The 20700-nt window shown below is 38.0% G+C and overlaps 1 protein-coding gene across 4 annotated transcripts in view; it reads right to left on the bottom strand.

The window, feature by feature from the left end:
- Nucleotides 1-738: 738 nt before the first annotated feature.
- LOC129727642 (A disintegrin and metalloproteinase with thrombospondin motifs 20) overlaps nt 739-20700 on the bottom strand; it is a 477347-nt gene continuing 457385 nt past the window's right edge. For 2 of the 4 annotated variants that reach the window (XM_055685645.1, XM_055685646.1), the window contains 6 exons: nt 18381-18524; nt 18036-18251; nt 17543-17701; nt 17108-17402; nt 16563-16912; nt 739-2999 (listed from right to left, as the gene is read on the bottom strand). In XM_055685645.1, the coding sequence (XP_055541620.1) occupies nt 2901-2999; nt 16563-16912; nt 17108-17402; nt 17543-17701; nt 18036-18251; nt 18381-18524 (1263 nt within the window). In that variant the 3' untranslated portion in view covers nt 739-2900. The remainder of the gene's footprint in view (nt 3000-16562; nt 16913-17107; nt 17403-17542; nt 17702-18035; nt 18252-18380; nt 18525-20700) is intronic. The other 2 variants (XM_055685647.1, XM_055685648.1) reach the window with 2 other exon arrangements.

The following is a 20700-nucleotide window of genomic DNA, read 5'->3' as shown; positions in this document are numbered from 1 at the left end:
TGCAGAGTAGGCAAACAAACTACAGTAGCTTCGCCACAATAACCGGTCTACAGCGCCAATTTAACAGCTACGCATCATGCTTCGACTCCGACGCTAGTCGCGAGATACTGAAGAATCGTTTTTTAACACTAGTACGTAGTTCTTAGATTAATTTTATCAGTTTGGCTACCAGGCCTGTTGATGTTTTCGGGATTTTACATAAGATTTGAGAGGGGGTGAGAGACAATGAGAAATCTTACGATGTTTTATTATAAGTGGGGGGGGGGGGGGGGGGGGGGGAGGTGGTTGATAGTTCAGAAAAAATCCTTAAGTAATTGGAGGATGACGCCCTCAGCCTTACTTGTTAATAAAGCCTCTTGCTCGAACTTTTTCCAAACGCGGTCTCTTATATTTTGCACCAGCTGATTTTTTTTATTTGTTTGACAGCCATTTCGGTTGCAGTCCTATAAAATTCTTCAGTTTTCTCTGCACAGTCGATTAGTATTCATCAGTTGACTTTAGCTTCTGTATATCACGTGGATTCTACTCTTTGCGATCCGCTACATCTCATGTTCGACCTATTATTCTTTTAAAAGATTTATGTTGTAGAAGACAAACGTTAAGCTTTGCATCGAGCTTTGCTCGCTCCCGCCTCTGCTGTTGGAAGTTATGGGGGTAGTCGCACGACAGGCGCAAACAGGGGCATTCGGATTGCACTGGAAAGAAAAAAGAACAAACGCTTTCGCAGTACGTATCATTGACAAGTTTCTTTTGCGAACAATTTTATTACTCAAAATTTCATAACATTTAACACTACTGTACGGCAACTTGGGTTATACTTTTACGCTTGTATTATTCAAACTTTTTCTTCTTTTAATTAAAATCCTTCAAAGATGTTCGATTTTGGGTCGTGCTAATTCGACAAAAGAAAAAAAAACAGTACAATGCTTGCAAATACGTATTTTTTCCTCACAATATATGCATGTATTGACAGTGGTATAGCATTCTTTATTATTAGATATGGCAAAAAATTACACAAAAGCACCGCTTAACTGTGCTAGAAACTAACTAATAACTAAATTTACCTAGTTTGTAAATTTTCAATAAATAAATATATTTTGTCTAAAACAATCGCGGATGTGCAAAAAATATAATAAATTTTTCAGCAGAATTTTGTAGTTGGATCGCTTTTGACAGCTTGTGATAAAAACGGGATGGAGTCGACGGTCGGGGATTTAGGAATTTAAACTTTAACGCTATAGCTTAGTCACGGTGATATTTACAAGGAATAGTCGTTAAGAGTTTGGTTCCTCTCTTGCGTTTGTTTTTGGATTCATTTTATCATATATAAAAAACGGGGGAATAGTAAGAATATTATTCCATCCCGATGCGATTGCGGTTGGTTTATCAAAAGTTAAAAAAATTGACCAGTGTATAATACTTTTCTCCCAAACTAACTCAAACGGTATTGGTTCAGGTTTTAGTATGCTTCTATAGTCCTAAAGTATTATATATTTTAAGGTTTCTCTTGGCGGTGGCATTTGTTGAAAGTACAAATGACAAACAAAAAACATCTATAATCTAGAACTCGAGAAGTTAGATAATTTTTACGAACAATCGTAGGACGTAACGCTACATCTAGGTATGGCAGTATGATGCTTCCTTGTAGATACATTCCGTTGTTGTTGTTTTTTTTCACATTGTTGACGTTGACGGGGCGGCAGATTGTCGACTTGTTTTACTAAACCTAGATTGCCAAAACTTTCTCTAAACAAATTGTGCTTTTTCTCGGACAAAAAACTTTGTTAGAACACTAAAAAAAACTTTTCTTCCTATGAACTGTGGGCCCGTTTGTTCGCACAAAGTGGCTCATTCAATGCTTTCTACTCGTTTGAACACTGTTTGCCTTTTTTCACTATTCTCTAGTATTTATTTTTAAATATAATTGATAGGACATTGAGGAGCTTCTGTATAATACTTAGTTGAGATACGATTAGTGGTATGCTGCGAATAATGTTTGTATTGATTTTAAGCTACAGTTGAGTATTTTTGAACGCAGTTTAATAAGTCTTCCAGAAGACTCACATTGAGATTCCAAAACTTTTTGTACTTTGGTGAGTTCCTAGACGATTCGATTGTTTCCGTAGAAAGCACTTTGAGTTTCGAGGCACATTATGACACATTTGTTGGTTTTAGTAAGGGTAAAAAATCTGAACAATTCGTTTCGCAAGCGGTCGGCTAACTACTAACATGGAAGCACACACACATTAACAATGTCAAGTGGTTTATAGTATAGCTCTTATGAATTTAATAATATCCAAAGCGTTCCGCACTGTCACAATTTGCTCGATAAAACTGAACAACTGGGACAGGAGGAGGTGATTGATCAGGTGGCTGCGAGTGTCAATCTGCGGTTACAGACGGTTCCGCTGCCGCTACAGCAGTAAATTACTCGTTAAAATAAGCTCCAACCTTTCGTCAGTCTTGATTTGCTCTCTAGCTGGCAGCACTGCTCCTTTTGCCAGATCGACTCTCGCAGGATCTGTTTTTTCGCTTTTGTTTATTGTGAACATCTTTTTCAAAGTTTGAAAAAGATTTTTCTTACTTATAAAGCACAGATTGAGTTGCTGTGTTTAAGGCATTTTTTGTTTTCAATAAATACTCTTTTTTTGCTTAAAATAATGTGTGGTTGTGTTGGCACAAAATAGTACAAGTTTTTGTCAGTGGCAGCTCTGGTCGTCGATCTCATGCGATTTCCATCTAAACAAATGCAATTACTTGATGGGCCGGTTCAACATCGCCACTGCCCCTTGGCAGGATTGCGTTGTTGCTACTGTTGTTGTTGTTGTTGTAAATGACGTATTTCAATGTGGATCATTTACACTAGACGACTGGCACGCAGGTTTGGCTGCAGTTATTGCTTAAACCAATTCTAGGAACAATCCACTACTTTGGGACACTGAACAAGTTCCGCAATAGCCACCACAGCGCGCTCGCACCTTTTGGAACGGTGCCTCCAGCTAAAATAGAATAAAAATAGCATATTAAAATAATTCATATGTGAACGCTGCTTAGGGGAATGGGGAGACCATGAAATAAATTAACTAATTGTCTGGAAAATCTACATAAACTACATGTTCCGCGTAAAAAGCAACTTAAGTTTAGTTTGAATGTCCTAATCTCAAAGATCTTGTATCTATATATCCTCGAGTCTTAAATTCTAAAATAAGATATAAACACACTAAAGTCGCTTTTTACGCGGGGGATTCATGCCGCGAAAAAAAACGCGCAAAAAAACCGCGTAAATTCCGGAATCCTCGTAAAAAACGCGTAAATTCTGGAATCCGCGTAAAAAAAACCGCGTAAATTCCGGATTCTAGCGTAGCGTAGCGTAAGCACGGTATATTTCGTAGATTGCAAACTGATGACTAACGCTTTCACTCGGATTGTATGAGGTACAATGTTTGGGAGTAACATTTAAACCAATCTGAGATGAAGTAGGCCCGATAGTCATCATTGCTGGCCACGCTCATCTTTACCGTAGCTTGGGGATATTAGAAAGGATATTGATGATGTAACACTTACTTAATGAGAGGCCACCGACTCAGTGCCACTCCCGTAAGTACTACAGAGTTGGATTGAGGGGGTTAGGCAGGAACGTAAAAACTATCTTGAAAAGCCTGAGAATTTATAAAAATACAGAAACGCCAAACATATTTATAAATTTCAGCTCAAACCGCCAAATTTATCATAGTACAGTTGTCGTTAATTCATGTCACGCCGCCCCAAAGTTTAATCATAATTATTTAAACAATTTAGCTGAAACATATAACCAAAAGCTTGAAAATCGAAAAACACAAGCTCAAAGTACTTAAAGTGTTTAATTGATTTTTCCAATAATTTCTGTGAGTATTTATAGTCTTCATATATCAATATATGAAGGAAAAATTGACTTACTTCTCGTAAAGTTCTCAAAGATTAAGTTAAGAATTTCTTCATGTTATACACCGTTATGAGACATTATACGTGAAATTAATGGGATACTGCCGCTAATTTGCTAACAAATCACATCAGTGAGCGCAACTGTTTGTATATTGCCATCTATTAAAGAACTGCTGAAACTATCGGTTTTTTTCATTCACATCAGAACAGCCCCAATTGTCAAATCATCTACCCGCCAGCGAACGGCGGTGGCGCTGCGATCGTTAAAAATAATCGGTACTTTTCGTGACTGATCCGACTGTGCTCAAGTAAACAAGACTTAAAAATAAAATTATACTTATCATGCTCCGAACGATCATCCGATTTTCTCCTTCACTATGGCGGGAAGCAGGAGAACTTAAACTTTGGGATTCCACTAATTGTACTATTATTACATTCAAGAAAACTGTCTTTATGACTAAAAACTTACGTAGAGGCAGAACGCGCACAGCACTTAGTTGGCCTTCTTGCAGGCCTCTCCCGCGTAAATTCCGGATTCTGCGTAAAAAAGCAGCGTAAAAAAACCCGCTTGAAAAGCGACCTTAATTTATAAAATGCTCAATGTCCAAAATATAATAAATTTAGAGTCGCACACTGCAACTCAAAAAGTTTGATGATTCTCCAATCTTACAATGATCAAATCCCGAAAAATTGAAGTTCAATAATCCAAATATCCTAAATATATTAGTTTCAGAGATTTTAGGAACCTGAAATCTCAAATTCCAATGATCTTACTGTTATAAAATCTTAAAATCTAAAAATCCAATTTTCTTTAAATCCTAAACTCCTGAAATCAATTTTCAAATCCAAAAACCTTCAAACTCTAATAAACTTAAATCTCCAAATTACTAAATTCAGGACTTTGTTATATTTATCGATTTATTGAATTGTTTAGTCTATAAGTGCTTAAATCCTTGAATATTCAAATTTTAAAATTCTCTTATCCTTAAATCTTGAAATTCTGAAATCCCTAAATCTTAAATTCTTAACATTTTAAAACCTTAAACCCTCAAGAACCTGAACTCCCTATATTATGAATCCCTAGAATTTTAAAATATTTGAATGCAAAAATTTAAATGTCTTAAAATTTTAGGATTGAAAAAAAAAACCAAAATTTCTGGGATCCCGGATTCCCGAAATTCATTAATTTCAAAATCACGCAATCTCGAAATCATATAACATTTTAATGATAGAATCTCTCTCTGAAATGCTGCAACTTCAAAATGCAATGTTGTCCTAAAAATTGTTTTTTTTTTCGAAAATTGGCTTTGTGGGAGAGTTTTCCAGCTCCAAAACTTTCTGATTCCCAGAAAGTCAACGTGAAAATAACATTTTCAGAAACAACACCAGATCTGGAGATTTCACATTTTCGATGTCAAAAATTTCATGCTTTTTTTTCACTGGTAAAATTGGAGACTGCCCGAATCAAGTTTGTTGCTAGATCGTCAACAAACAGTCAAATTCGAAGCTAGACTTTCGAAACCTATTCAGGTAACCTCAGGAGTTCCTCAAGGCTCTCACTTGGACCCTCTACTATTTATATTATTTGTAAACGACATTTTCTCTATTCTAAAACATTAAAAAACTCTTTTTTGTGCCGACGATATGAAACTTTTCATTGAAATTAAAAACGATAGTGATGTATACATTTTTCGTAACGAGATAAAATATTTTTTTACTAGGTGTAAAAAAAGCCTTCATTAGCTGAACGTAAAAAAAATGTCGTTTGATTGCTTTTGGCAGGAAAAAAAAGTAAACATTATTATTTCTTTGAGAGATCAGATAGTAGAGAAATGTAAACGAGTTAGGGACTTAGGAGTCAAACTTAACTGAAACTTAACATTCACTGATCATTACAATACAATTATCAATAAGGCAAGTAACATGTTCAGTTTTATAAAACCTTTCTGCTTGAACTTTCAAGATTCATACACAATGAAATCACTTTGTAATCACTATGTCAGCTCAATATCGGATGGTCTCCGTTTTCTGCAACTCATGTAGACAGAATAGAATCAGTGCAAAAACAATTCCTATTATATACTTGAAACATTGTAACAATCTTCAACCGAATGAAGTAATGTTATTTTTAATTAATTAGGTAAAATCACTTTTTTTCTTTAACAAGTATAAATAACATATAGCATGTAAGTTGATTATAAATATATGCAGTCTACTTTTGTTCGACGAAAAAAATAAATAAATAAGAAAGCGAGTAAAGGCGCTATATTCTTGGTTTCTAAACCCGGACATAAGGAGGGAATACCTATGTTCCATCGCAGGAGATTGGTCAACAAAGGAGTGTACTTTCTTAGCTTTGTCACTCCCAACGAATTATATTACTTTTTACATACGGATCGGTTGGTACGGATTGCTCCCGTTCTTAGATTATATTGTGCTACACAGTAGGCCTGGTCGTTGACAAGAAAAATGTATGGAAACCATTTTTTTTTTAAATGGTGGATATAATTTTCCAGGATCCTTTCAAGTACTGGCTGTGTTAGTGTAGACTAGACTAGACTAGACTAGACGAAAAAAATAAATAAATGAGATAAATAGATTTTATTAAACTCATTCAAATCTCATACTGAAACACCGGAGGTAAACAATTCTCTTTTCCGACATTCTTGTTTTTTAATTCTTGGATTTGTCCCTGACACAAGAAAAAAAACTTCATCGCTACTCTTTTTTTTGTTGCCTACTTATTTCATTGCCGTGCTGCATTCGCTGTTTCTTCCACGGGAAAAAAGGTGTCAAGTATCGGCTCTTTATTCCAGCGGTGGAATATCGGGAAAATATATTATTGCAGACTATGCAATGGAAGGTTGCATTGAATGTCAGTTTAAATTTCATTTTTTTTAAATAAAAACTGATTTCTCTCCGCCGGGAATGGGTTTAAGGGGGACCCTACTCTGAAAAGACGAAAAAAAAAAACGAATTGTCGTATTTTTTCGGATGTTTCGAGTAAAGGGATGTGCTCGGGTATTTCGGCTAATAAATAAGGTATATTTAAAGATGTTTTTTGCGTGTCTTGGATACAAATATAGCGCGTCGCGACGGCCACTTTAGTAAAAAAAAAATTTTTTTCTTCAGGAAAAATCACAATTTCATAAAACATTGAAAGATTAAGATATCGAAAAAAGCTATGTAACACGTTCGATAATCTATTTTTTCATTCAGCTAAATCGGTTCAGTAGGGGCTGAGAAAAACTTACTACTAGTTAAAAACCTAAATTAATCCACCTAGCGGTCAGACCCAGCCTTTCTCATTCAAACTTTTATTTGTAAAAATAGATTTACATGAACGCTTCAATCCAATAAATATATATTCACTCTTAAAAAATATTGATGTTGTAATCTATACATATAAAAATGCAGTCCGGTCTGTCTGATCCATATAGGCTCGAAAATTACCGAACCGATCGGCGTGAAAATTTGTATGTAGGGGTTTTTGGTGCCTATAAAGGTTCCTATGATAGTTTGAGACCCCCTCCCTTTTCTGGAAGGGAGGTGTCTCATACAAATGAAACATAAATTTCTGCACAACTCAAGAACAAACCAAGCAAATGAAACCGAATTTGGCATGTAGATGTTTTAAGGGATAAAAAATATGTCCATAATGTTTTGACACCCCTCCTTCTTTTGGAAGGGAGGGATGCCATACAAATGAAACACGAATTTCTGCACATCTCGAGAGCTAACCAACTAAATGGAACCAAATTTGGCAGGTGAATGTTCTAGTGGTAACAAATATGTTCCATAATCGACCTCAGGCAACATTTTGGATTGTAAGATGGCAACTTCCGGTTTCTGGAAATCAGCCTGAAATGGACGATTCCCATTAAATATGAGTATCTCCGGAACCAGAAGACAGAAGCTAAAAATTGATCACAGACACAATCTTGAATTTTAAGATGGTGACTTCCGGTGTCTGGCAAACAGCCGGAAATGACCAAATACCATTCAATATGAATGTTTTCGGATCAGAACTACGCTCAGATGACAGAAATTGGTTTTACAGGCAATTTTAAAGTTCAAAATGACGACTCTCGGTTTCTGAAAAACAGCCCAAAGTGACCAAATACCACCCAATATGAGTATCTCCGGAGCCAGAATGTTGCAAGAACACCACTATGAATTGTAGGATGGCAACTTCTAGTTTCTGGGAAACAGCCAAAACTGGCCGATTTTCGTCTGACATGAGTACCTGCGGATCTAGAATGATACAAAGCAGCTGAAATCGACCACACACCCCATTTTGGTTTCTAGGTTGGCGACTTCCGGTTCCTGGGAAACAGCCGAAAATGATCGAATAACACCCAATATGTGTGTTTCTTCAACCAGAATGACGCTCAGAGGCTAGAAACTATCTTAAATACCATTTTGAAATCCAAGATGGCGACTTCCGGTTTGTGAAAAATAGCCTAAAATAACTAAAAACCATCCAATATGAGTATCTCTGAAACTTGAATGATGCAATGAGCTAACAATTGTCCTCAGGCACCATTTTGAATTGCTAAATGGCAACTTTTAGGAAACAGTCGAAAATGACCGAATAATACTCAATATGAATATTTCCGTAATCGAGATGATGCATAGAAACCAAACATTGACCCTGGAAACCATTTTGAATTTAAAGACGACCACTTTTAGTTTCTGGAAAACAACCAAAATAACTAAATACCTCCCAATATGGGTATTTCTGGTGTCAGATTGATGACAGAAAATCTGCTGAAAATGACCGAATACCACCCAATATAAATATATTCAGAATTAAGGCGATGTACAGAAGCCAAAAGTCGAGGATATTGTTATTTCGATAAACTCAATCATTTCAAACGATTTGTTATTTGACTTTGAACATATCCTATGGCCGATTCGTCGTGCATTTGCAGGCTTTTAACACATCGCAAGGAATCAATGAATTTGGAACATTCAAAAAGTACGATACCTCATTCAAATTATGTTGAGGCCACATATATCGATCAAAGCAGGTATAGTTTTAAATAGTCTTTAAATTTCTTTTCTTTCCATGACCTTTGAGCCACATATCAAATTGTTATGAAGTTTGTTATTTGTAAGTTCTAGAGATGACTCGTTCTTATGACACTAGTTATGTTCAAATAAGTCATGTAGTCTTTGAGATAATAGACTTTAGTTGTTTTATTAACAATTTAATACATAACGGTTGCTTAAGTTCGATTATAATCAAATAAAATGGGAACGTGTAGGGCAGCCAAACTATGAAACCACGTGTTCAATCATAATTCATCAGTTAACCCTTAGCCTGCTCATCTGATAATAATATTGATAATATTGATCAAATCGGTTGTGTAGTTTCTGAGATAATGAAGTTTCGTGATTTTCACATTTCGATACATTACAGACAAAGTTACAGTCCGATTATAGTTAAATTCAATAGGGTGTTATGAGGCAGCTAGACCTCTCATTTGACACTAATTTAGTGAAAATCGTTTCAGCTATTTCTGAGAAAAGTGAGTGAGTCCAAGTAGTCTTCGGAATATGTTCCTTTTCATAGCTGGATTTCACATTTTTAAACATAACAGGCAAAGTAATAGTCCGATTGCAAAACAAATCAATAGGGTCTTATGGGGCAGCTAGACCTTCCATTTGACACTGATTTTATGAAAATCGGTACAGCCATCTCTGAGAAACATGAGTGAGATTAAACAGTCTTCAGAACACGTTTCTTCCCATAACTTTTGAACCACATGTCCAATCTTTATGAAATTCGAAAGTTAAGGGTATTTCAAGTAGCCCGTTTATTTGAAATTTATTTTGTTCATATCGGTTGTGTAGTTTTTGAGATAATGATGTTTCATGATTTTTACATTTTGATACATAACCTCTAAACTAAAAATCCGATTACAATAAAATTCAATAGGATCTTATGGGACAACAAGACCTTTCATTTGCAATTAATTTCATGAAAATCGGTCCAGCCATCTCTGAGAAAAGTGAGTGAGAATAAAAATCTACACATACACACACACACACACACACATACACATACACACACACACACACACACACATACAGAAAATGCTCAGCTCGTCGAGCTGAGTCGAATGATATATGCCATTCGGCCCTTTGGAGCACTTTTATACTTTCGGTTTTGCAAGTGATTGCTATACCTTTCTAGGAGAAAGGCAAAAAACATATAAAAACATATATCATTTTTTGACCTACCAGAGATGAGAACCAAATGATCACGTGGTATTTTTTCCTGACTTCTAAATTATTGTTGCCATCAAGTCAAGAATGAAGCTTTTGCCTTTTAGAAATATAGTATGTACTGAAAGTTTAATAATAAAAATGTGAAAAACCTAAGCGAATTTTCGGCACTTGATGAATGAAAAGATCACGTGGTTAAAGTCTCAAAGGGATGAGGGGGGTTTGACCAAAAGATCACGAAAAGTGATCAAATAGGACCACGTGGTTTTGGAACTAGCATTGAGAGTGAGTGACGTGAGCGCGCTAAACCACTGTTTTTCTAATCCTATTTTGCTTCATGATAGTCATTGATTCAGGATACTCTTTCTCATCAATATTCTCAAAATCAAAAGGAGGAAATCCTGGCTACCGCCACTGTTAGGATTTGAAAATCACGAAATTCTAGGATCTCAGGGTTCTGAAATTTTCATAACCTTAATGTCTGAGAAAATCTTAAAATGATAAAATCGCAGTGCGACCATGGAACCATGAAATCTTGAAATTCTTGAATTATCAAACCTTAAAATCTTCAAGTCCTTAAATCTCAGTAAATCATTCTAATAACCCAAACCACTAAAATGCGATAATCTAAACATTAAAAAGCATAAAATTCTAAAGTTCTGAGATCCTAAAATCCTGAAGTTGTAGTAAAATTATTACAGCATCTATAAATCATGTCCTAAAATTCGAGATCCAAAAATCTCAAATTTCAAAATCTGAAATGTAGTAAATTATCATATTTAGAGATTTAAAAATTTTAAAACTAGGATTCTTCAACCTCAAAATTCTGAAATCTTGATATCTGAAAACTGAAAGTCACAAAACCATAAATTTTCGAATCTCATGGTATCAAAATTCTGGAACATCTTTAAATTATAAAATCGCAGTGAAATTTAAATTTTCCAAGCCCTAAAACCTCCAAGTCTCATGATATTCATATTTTTTAAAAGTGAAATCTTGAAATATTGAAATCTTCTTAGTAAAATCCTGAAATCCATATATCCTCAAATCCTCAAGCCGCAGTAAAATTTCAAGTTGCCAAATATTAGAATCCTCAAATTTAAAAATCCGGGAATCCTGAATCTTTATACCTCAAAATCTTAAGATCTTAAAGTTCCGAAATCCTGAAATTTTCAAACCGAAGCTCAAATAGTATAATAAAATCTATCGTATATAGTTCCCAGACCTTTTTCTCGGCGGAGCACTTTTTCAAGCCAAAATATTTGGCGGAGCACCTGCATTTTTAAATCAATGAGTAGATGGATTTAAAATAGCAAGTTATTCAGCAAATTATGATAAGTGTAAATCAAGGCCTGCTGCGAATTGTCACCTCAAGCAAAAACGTCCTTGAAATCTTCAGGGTGCTAACTGGAATACAAGTAGCCTTGGTGAAAATTAAGTCCCAATCCCAGTGGGAACCTTGGTCGTATGCTAACTGAGAAGGTTTTCCGTAATCGTCTATTTTCCCATGTTGGGCGGCGTCACAGAACAGATATGCAACTTCGAACAAAACTCTGGAGCAAATTGGTGCCCAAGCTTTCGCATTCAATTTTTGCTGTTCCATCCTACATTGATTTTACAGTGCATCGTTCGAACAGTTCGCTCCAACAGTTTGAACATGAACCAAAAAACTATTTTTTTTCCAGGCAAAACCAAAAAACTATTTTAATAACCAGGCAAAAAGGTGATCTTGAATAGTTGAATCTATCAAAATCATGTTCACAGGGCCGACCGCACTTCACACAGGACCGCATTCAAGAGATCTTTGAAGTGGAAATTCATGAACAATTCACAATCAACGTCAATAGAACAAATTAAACAAAAAATCTTTCAACCATTCAAACATTGTCTAACAAATTTTCTTGGATCGTACACCTCACGACTGTTGAAACTATTTTAACCTGTTAGTTGATTTACTTGAATATTTCCGTTGGACTTGGAAACCGAATTTCTCGACCAACGACAATATTTTTTTCTCGTACCGTTTTTTTACCTAACATTGCTAGAAATGCATATCAGACGCGCTGTACCAGCACTGCCTACGACATTAGGTACAATATAAAAAAATAATTGTCGTTAGTCAAGATATTCAGTTTTCAACTTGGGCAACAATGAAATTCATTAAAAATATATCTACATAAAAACCGTTGCACGTATGCGGGTGGCACTGTACGTTTATCATGAAAAGGCACCCTCGCTATACCAGCACCGGGGAGAACAAAGGATTCTCTCGACGAAAAAGTGGCGAGAGCTCATACGGTCCTTTTGTTGAATGAATGGAATATAAGCGTGATGAAATTTCGAGTGTAAAATGCATTCTCTCCACCGCTAGATGTCGATACCTAAAATAAAAAGATTCTGTCTCGTTTTTGGTTCTTCAGTTGAACAGATGTGGCGGCGTATTACTGCGTCTTTTCCGGAGCGGACGACTGACCTATGTAATGCGGTGTAACGCCAGCCTCATATATCTAAGGCGGCGGCTTAAGTATGGCAATATGTTTAAAGTATCCTACTACGAACAATTCAGAAGTAAATACGAATTGAAACAACCGAAATTGTTTCAGGCGAACGAATCAAGTAAGATCCACTCAATATCGCAGCTTTCTGTTCACTGTGGCGCCTCTAGTGGCGGTTACGAAAAACCAATGACAGCGCAGTGATGCGGGAGGTTTGTTTACAAAGTAGTGAAATTTTCATCAAACTTGAGTCAGTGGATCAAAAGTTTTCGAAGACGGAACGTGATAGACGTGAGAAAATTTTATAAACTGACGTTGAAAATCTGACATGGTCAGGTGCAAAAATCGCGAAGTGCCTCAATTTCAATTTACGGTTTCCAAATCAACCGTAAACAGCGTGCTGGCATGATTCAATGAAACTATAACGCTGGATCGCGCTGATCATAGCAACCGCAGAAGTGGCACGATTGACAAGCAGCAACGATTGAAAGTCTGCAGAGCAGTTCGGACAAACCCTGGGATCACCCTGCGTGATTTGGTTAAGAAGTCCTCGGCACGGCACTGTTTGACGAGTCTTTCGGTGTGAAGGCCTGCGGTCGTTCTACACCAGCAAGCACCCCCACAGGATCCTCAAATCTCGTTGCAAAACGCCGCGCTAGACTGCTGTTTGAGAAAGTCTTGACCAAATTCGACGACTGCATTTTAATGGACGATAAGTAATATGGAAAAATGGCTTTCGCGCAGCTCCTAAGACAAAAAATCTATATGTCCAAGTGCAAAGGTGAAGTCGCCAAGTCGTGTTTGCTGACAAGTTCACTCGGAAACTGATGGTGCGGCACGGGATCTGCAGCTGTGGCAAAAACCGAGGTTTTCATCACTGGATCAATCATGAATGGCCAGGTATACAAGGAAGCAAAGCCTGAAAAAGTCATTTTCAATTGACAATTATCAGGTTATACCGACGCATTGACCCGTCGCTTCCAATTGAAAGCTTTTGAACCTTTTGCGGGCACTTCGTGAGTCACATGAAACCCAGTCGAAAGGGCTTGATATTGAAATTGAGAAGTATTTATCTCAATTGAAAGCGGAGATTATCACCATCACTCTTACATGACAATTCTCAATTGAAAATGACAATGAGTGCTGACGGAGACAGCGGACTCCATACAGTACTTCACGCATACATAGGAAAGAGGGAGGAAATATTGATTGGAACTTGCGTGACGTATTTATTGGATGCCGTTGCCGTTCTAACTACGGCTTGCGGCATTAGAAAACTATCATCGAACGACGTGATGTGGTGCCTATTTCAATTGTGACGCTGAAGGAAAGGAAAGAGTCTCTTTCTTCGTCACTCTCTCCGTCAATTGAAATAGCCATCAGTTTCATTTGAAACGATCCGATGAACAACAGACGGGAGCGAAAGAAAGAAGTGATTCGATGACAGTAGCCGAAAAGAAGCAAGTGAAAATGAAACTGTTCGAATCGAAATGACAGCGCGAGATATTCAGTTTTGTTGTTTTGTTTCGAAAATGTACAGCCTACAGACAGTGTTATTAACAGAAACGCAAAGAGTGAGGTCGAAAACTCCAAGTGAACCGTCAAATCGAGGCTCTAAGTATGCAAAGTAAACAAACTCAGGCGTGTTACTTTTCGAACAGAATGTTTGTTGCAAACAGTATAAATGTTGTGAATCACGTGCAATTATGGTATGAAGGGAAAATGTGTCCGTTATACGAGCATAATGTGTGATGTATTAAAAATAAACGCGGTTGCCAGAACTGTTTGAAATAAAATATTAGTAAAGGGTTGCCATATTTACTGCTTTTCTCTTTGTTTATCTCTTATAACACAGTCTCTAGTAGAGCCCTGAGGAACAGTGCCTCCAGAGGCGGATTTTGCCGTTCATTCAATCACATGACGCTCCGGTGAAATTCTGGCCTGACTTGGCCAACTGTCACTACAGCCGGGATGTCATTGATTGGTACAAGGAGAATGGAATCGATATCATCGAAAAAGCTATCAACTCACCAAATTGCCCAGATTTTCGTCTATCAAGTTGAAGAAAATTTCCAGAATGATAAAAAACCAGCTGATTTTCATAGATGGTGGAAGAAAATGGCGGATCGAGTTGACAGTTCCACTGGGCAGAAGATAATGGGCGGTATAAAACGAAAAGTGCGCGAATTCATCCGCAACTCAGACGAATAAATTTTTCTGTATTTTTCCTTTGAAGGTAGAATCAAATGCGAAATGATATCTCAAAGTTTTTTTTACGTTTTTTTTTGACTAAGATGTGTCTCATTTTGTGCGTCCCAATATTAACTGGATCAAGTTTTAGAAACAATAATAGGAAACTCAGTATTTGGAGCATCGGAACTAAACTTGATCCGGCACGTGAAGGTGCAAGTTGTAGGCATGCAAATACGGATCTTTAGGTGGAGGCCGTTAATGACCTTTTTTTTTGTTGAGAATCAAGGGCGGAGCTTGATCAATGTATATGCAACGACAACCCCGATGATGTGAAGGAGGGAGCTTCTCGATGAAACATATGAAGCGTGTCTAAAACATGGTATAATAATCCATACCGAGGACTCAAACGCATAGGTTGGACAGGAATAGTTTTTCCGTCCAACTATTATTGGTATGCGTAGCCTCCATGCTACTTGAAGCATATATTTTGCTCGAAGAGATATCCGGAAACACACATGCCAATTCCCTAATGGTGAAGCCTGCTCTTAGGTCGTCCATGTTCTGCGTGACGGATGGCATTTTTCACTCGTGACTCGTTCGGCTAGCGAACGTATACAAGTTGGGCTCTTCGAAGAAGGTACGGCGTTCCTGCTGGGTACAATCGAAAGGTTTACGAACCGATTGGTGAACAAGATTGGAGATCAAAAAAGTTTGGAAAGAGCTAAAAAGCCACAAAACAACTGGAAAGGACGGCATCGCAGACGAACTATTCCCAGTCGAGAGTAAGCAGCTTTTACTTTGTCGCCAACAGAAACATTCACAGAAGTTTTTGCCCTTGATTCTAAAATTTGATTGAAAAAAAAAAAGTAAAAGACGTCGACAGAATCTGTTTTTGCGGCTGGTTTTTTTTTCATCAAAACGTACCGTGGAACACTTGCAAAGGCTTTGCGGGGCATCACGTGCTCCGCGGAACACGATCTGGTAACCCCTGCTCTAAAGTTATCATTAAAACTCAAAGTCCAAAAAACGTAAAGTGAATTTTGTTAATTTTAAAATGCGTCAAATGAAAACAAAATCAAAATCGAAGTATGTCAACTACCCTAAAGTGGACCACTCGTTAGATTAACTCAATTTCTCTTAACATAGATCGTAATTTAGGGTAAATTAACCTGTAGTGGACACCTTTTCTAAAGTGGATCGCCCGCCAGATTAACTTAATCTATGCTAAAACTCGAGGCATTTTCAGAAAATTTCAATCGGAAAGCATCTGAAATTTTTATATCATAAAATTCTAAAATTTCAAACCGTAGTAAATCCTGCAGCCTCCCGAAGATCCCGAAAACCTTATTTAGAAATCATGAAATTCTGGAGTGTTGAAATCTTTTAATTCCAAAATCCTAAAACTCGAAGTCCCGCAATTCTAATAAAAACAAGATTTTATAATCCGAGAACTCCAAAAGCTCAAAATCCAAAAGTCATTCTGATACCATGATTTTATCATGACATCTTCAAATCAAAATCCATGCATATAACGCTAAATCTTTAAAATCCAAATATCCTAAAATCTTGGAATCCCTAAATCCTGAAATCTCTTGGAATTCTAAAATCGTATTAAACCATAAAAGCGTAAAGTCTTGAAATCTAAAAAATAGCTTATTGCTTAAGATTATATAATAATATAATTTTTAATAAATAATCAATAATGCTTATAATCCTCACCGGTATCAGGAATTGTATGACCGCACTCTGCCCCTTGGTTTCCCACTTGGTGCGGGGTCGAATTCGGAACGGCGTGTTCTCCAGGTTGATCGAGAAATCTCCCTGCGGACATCGGCCCGTAATGCTGTAGCAATCTCCGGCCGAACCGAATGACTGAGGCTTCCCAGAACGGTCGGTAAATCGGTGGTCATCCACCAGTACCTGCAGCGTTTGGATGTTAAGCCGGATCTTCCGGTAATGGGTTGCGCCGTATGCGATACTTTCATCTACAAAATCCTCTGAGGATGGCGCACAAACTTGGGAATTGGAGGCTCTCTTGTTATTGTAGATGGCGTAGTTCTCGACCAGGCCTGCGGATAAAACATGCAAGGTTAAATCATATCCGAAAGCTGTCAAAGTTAGCCGAGTGGTGCCTTCCTGTTTTCCCCTGATGGAGGGAATAACTTTAAGGCATATATTACCACAATTAATATATCACAGCACTTTGGCGTGAATATTCTGCAAGAACGGAGAGCGCGCGCGTCGTGACGAACGTGATTAATTACCTGACTTAAGCGTGAGATACTCGGTCGGCGTGCTGGACGTCATATTGTGACAGTAAATCGTTACCAGTCTATCCTTGACGTTGAGAGCGTACTCGCCGTCCCGTCTAGTTTGCCGGTTTCGCTGTACATCCTGGCAGGTGAAGCTGATCGATTTGCTGTACCGTGGCCGACAGTCGGGCGTCGGGGTACACTTTTTCTTCTGTGTCGGTCGCGGTTCCGGGCAGCGGTTCGATTCGCTTTTAGTGAGCTCATCGTAACACTTGACGCCCCGTCTCTGAAAGCCATCGCACTTGCACTGAAGGAAGATGTTAGATAGAAAATCAGATTAGCTTCAGAAGAGAAAGAAATTTGAGGAGTGAAGTAGTAAAAGCGGTAGTTTTGCTGTTGGGTACAACAATCACAATGAGGACACACGACTGCGTCAGGTCAACCTACTCTGTTCCATCGTCCGGTGGTCCAGCGGCAGAAGCTTTGCGTTTCGCAGGTTTTCGCGTTGCTCGGCTTGTGTTTGGCGTCGCAAACATTGGACGGACTTCGGCCGTTGCTACAGGTGACATTGCGAGTCGCCAGCCCAACTCCACAGCCAACGGAACACTGCAGTACAGGTTTGCACCGTTATACACGGGATCACGGGGACAGATAGAGATTGGTAGTAGCGGCAGCGGCGTCAGCATCAACAGCGTACAAGCGGGTGTAAGGTGTGGCGGTAGGAACCACCGGAATGATAACATTTAAATGGTACAACAAAGTATGATGGCATGGATCGTGAAGCGTGACAGAGGGAAAAATTTATGGATGATTGACGAGTTTAAAAAAAGGAAGAAAACAGAAATAGGATATTTTGAGATTAGTGTTCTGATCGGACTAGGAGCGCAAAAGGGTTTCGAAGGTTTCGAATTATGCTAAAAAGAATTATAATGGTGCCCACCTTTGACCACGGGGACACTTCCCAACGGAACTGGCAGGGTTTGCACTTGCGTACAAGCTTCTTGGCCGGTGGAATCTTCACGTGTGCGCATTGTTTGGCATCCACCTTGCGGCCAGTCTTTACCGGGTGCGGATTGTCGACGGACTTCGGGAATAGACGCATACAGACACGCTCTCCGGTTCGGTAACCGTCACCACCACCGCACGTCACGTTACACTAAAAACCGACAGGACACGGAAACGGGAAAAATAAACCAAACGGACACCAGAACAAAAACAATCAGGATTCATGTCATTTAGTTGGTGTGAAGGGTAACAAGAAAGCGAAAGAAAAAGGAATAATTACAGGCTTCCAGTTTGTAATCCTCCATCGGAAATGGCAACACGACTCCACCTCGGGTGGTTTCTGGTTCACTGGGCATTCGGTACTTTCCGTACCTCGGTGATCTTGGCAAAGCACCTGACGATAGCGCTTGCAATCGTCATTGCACTAAAACGAAACAAGAGAGAGAGAGAGAAAGAGACGGTTGGACTACTGCTCGAAAGCTTGGGGAATTGGGTTCTGAAAGGCGGTTCAGCGGGAAATTGCCACTCCACGAAAAAGCTCTCCGTTCATAGAACATGCATAGAAAGGGTTTTGATTGCGATAAGAGTAACTGATTTAAGGTATTTTCCTACATTTCTTCGCTTACTTGTATTTTTTCTATTGTCGATTATTTCATAACTAAATACTCTTTTCGTACAAAAGGTTCAAAAATTTTTAATCACACAGAAAAATATTCACACAAAAAAAAGCAAGTAAAAAAAATCACGCACGAAATCTCTATCCGAAGTCAAAAAGTCTGAATAGATAAACGGTGAAATTGAATCAAGTAACAAATATGTGATCTAAAGAAATAGATGGATATTTTGGGTAGTTTGCTAAACCATACAAAATTGATCAAAAAAGTTAGTCAAACAGTCGTAAGGTAACACAACTTAAACTATTAAAACAATTAAAACGTCAGACGAAAAAGTAATTAATTTCAACATTGAGACAATGCGGAAAATATCGAAAATGTCGTAAATGTCTCAAATGTCTTAAATGTTCTGAATGTCGCAAATGATACAAACAATATCGCACGCTTAGCCTTGGGGCTAATAGCGGTCTCGATCAAATAGATTAGTTGAGAGAATTCGTTATCGATATTATTTTTGGCACATTTTGTATGTGTAGGATAAGTACAACGGTACACCGAGCCCCAGTGCTGAGTCGAGAGAATTTCCAGCTCGAAAAGATCCTCGACTCGATCGGGAATCGAACCCGATATTACAACCGCGTGGGAGAGCTAGCCGACCGACATCCCTAACCACAGAGCCACGGGGACCACGCAAATGATATAAATGTCATAAATGTCTGAGATACCATGAATGTCGTAAAAATTATAAATATCCTAAGTGTCACAAATGTCATAAATGTTAGAAATTTCGAAACTGTCTCAAATACCAAGAATATTATAAGTTTTAAAAATGTTTGAAAACGTTGTCAAAAATTTGATAGATACACTAGCCGCCATGAATTTGGAATCGCTCCACTGAGTATTGCAACATGTGAAAACGTTGTCAAAAATTTGATAGATACACTAGCCGCCATAAATTTGGAATCGCTCCACTGAGTATTGCAACACCCAATTCAAATACTGCAGCACTGCGGAAGGTTTAGCATTGCTAGATGTACCAAGTTCGAATTGTTTAGCTTGACGATCTTCGCCCCCTCCATCGATTCGAGAAAAATAGCACGTTTTAATTTGCCGGTCAGGAGCTTCCAGTTGGGTCCATAACCTGTCAGTGGTAGGCGAGAAAATTTCGGGAACTACAGATAAAAGCGTCTACTCGTGTTTTAGGGTTTATTATTATATTTTATTTCACATTCGGTCCGTCAACCGTCAACAAACACCACCTAAAATTGGCAGATTTATGTAACTCTATCTCGTGATACCGACAACCTAGAGAGTTGTGGCATTCAGCAAAGATGTACAGGAGGTCAAGGGCTTTTGGTCACCAAACAATATGACTCGAAGTTCAATCGCAACGCGGCGCTAGTGTGCGTATTTGGGTATCTTGAACTGTATTTATCTTGTGAATTCCACCATTTAGAAAGTGGCGGTCTTCAGCAAAGTTGTTCTGGAGGTCAAGAGCTTTTGGTTTATGGTTTAATTAGGAATGAGAATGCATTAGGTTTGAGTGTTTTGGACTAAATTTATCTCGTGGGTCCAATTGTTTAGAAAGTTAAAATGAAATTTCACAGAAGTAATAAACGCATCTTTTTGGTTGAAGCTATCATAAGCTTTCGTCTGTACAGATACAATCAAGTTCTAACAAAACTTAGGAAAACTTTAACTTTTCGCCATGAAAACGGTGACAAAATCGCCAGGCATTGGCCGCTGATTGCAAATTTCTAGGAAGCGGGATAAGTTATGGTCAAACCCAAAAAACTGTATGTACACTAGCGTCACTATACACCAACAAGAAGACCTTTCCTTTCTGAACAACTCTATTAAAACCCGCAGTTTTCTAGTAAATCAGAATCGTGAGATAAGTTAAGGTATACGACAAATTTCATGCTCATTAGCGCCAAACAGTGATAGAATCCGGCACTAAGTTGTACATAAAGCTAAAGTCTTTTA

The sequence above is a fragment of the Wyeomyia smithii genome, chromosome 3 (genome assembly GCF_029784165.1).
Source record: "Wyeomyia smithii strain HCP4-BCI-WySm-NY-G18 chromosome 3, ASM2978416v1, whole genome shotgun sequence".
In the NCBI taxonomy this organism is placed as follows: Eukaryota; Metazoa; Arthropoda; class Insecta; order Diptera; family Culicidae; genus Wyeomyia; species Wyeomyia smithii.
Note: the sequence above shows the minus strand (reverse complement) of the source record. Positions and strands in the feature narration are given on the sequence as shown.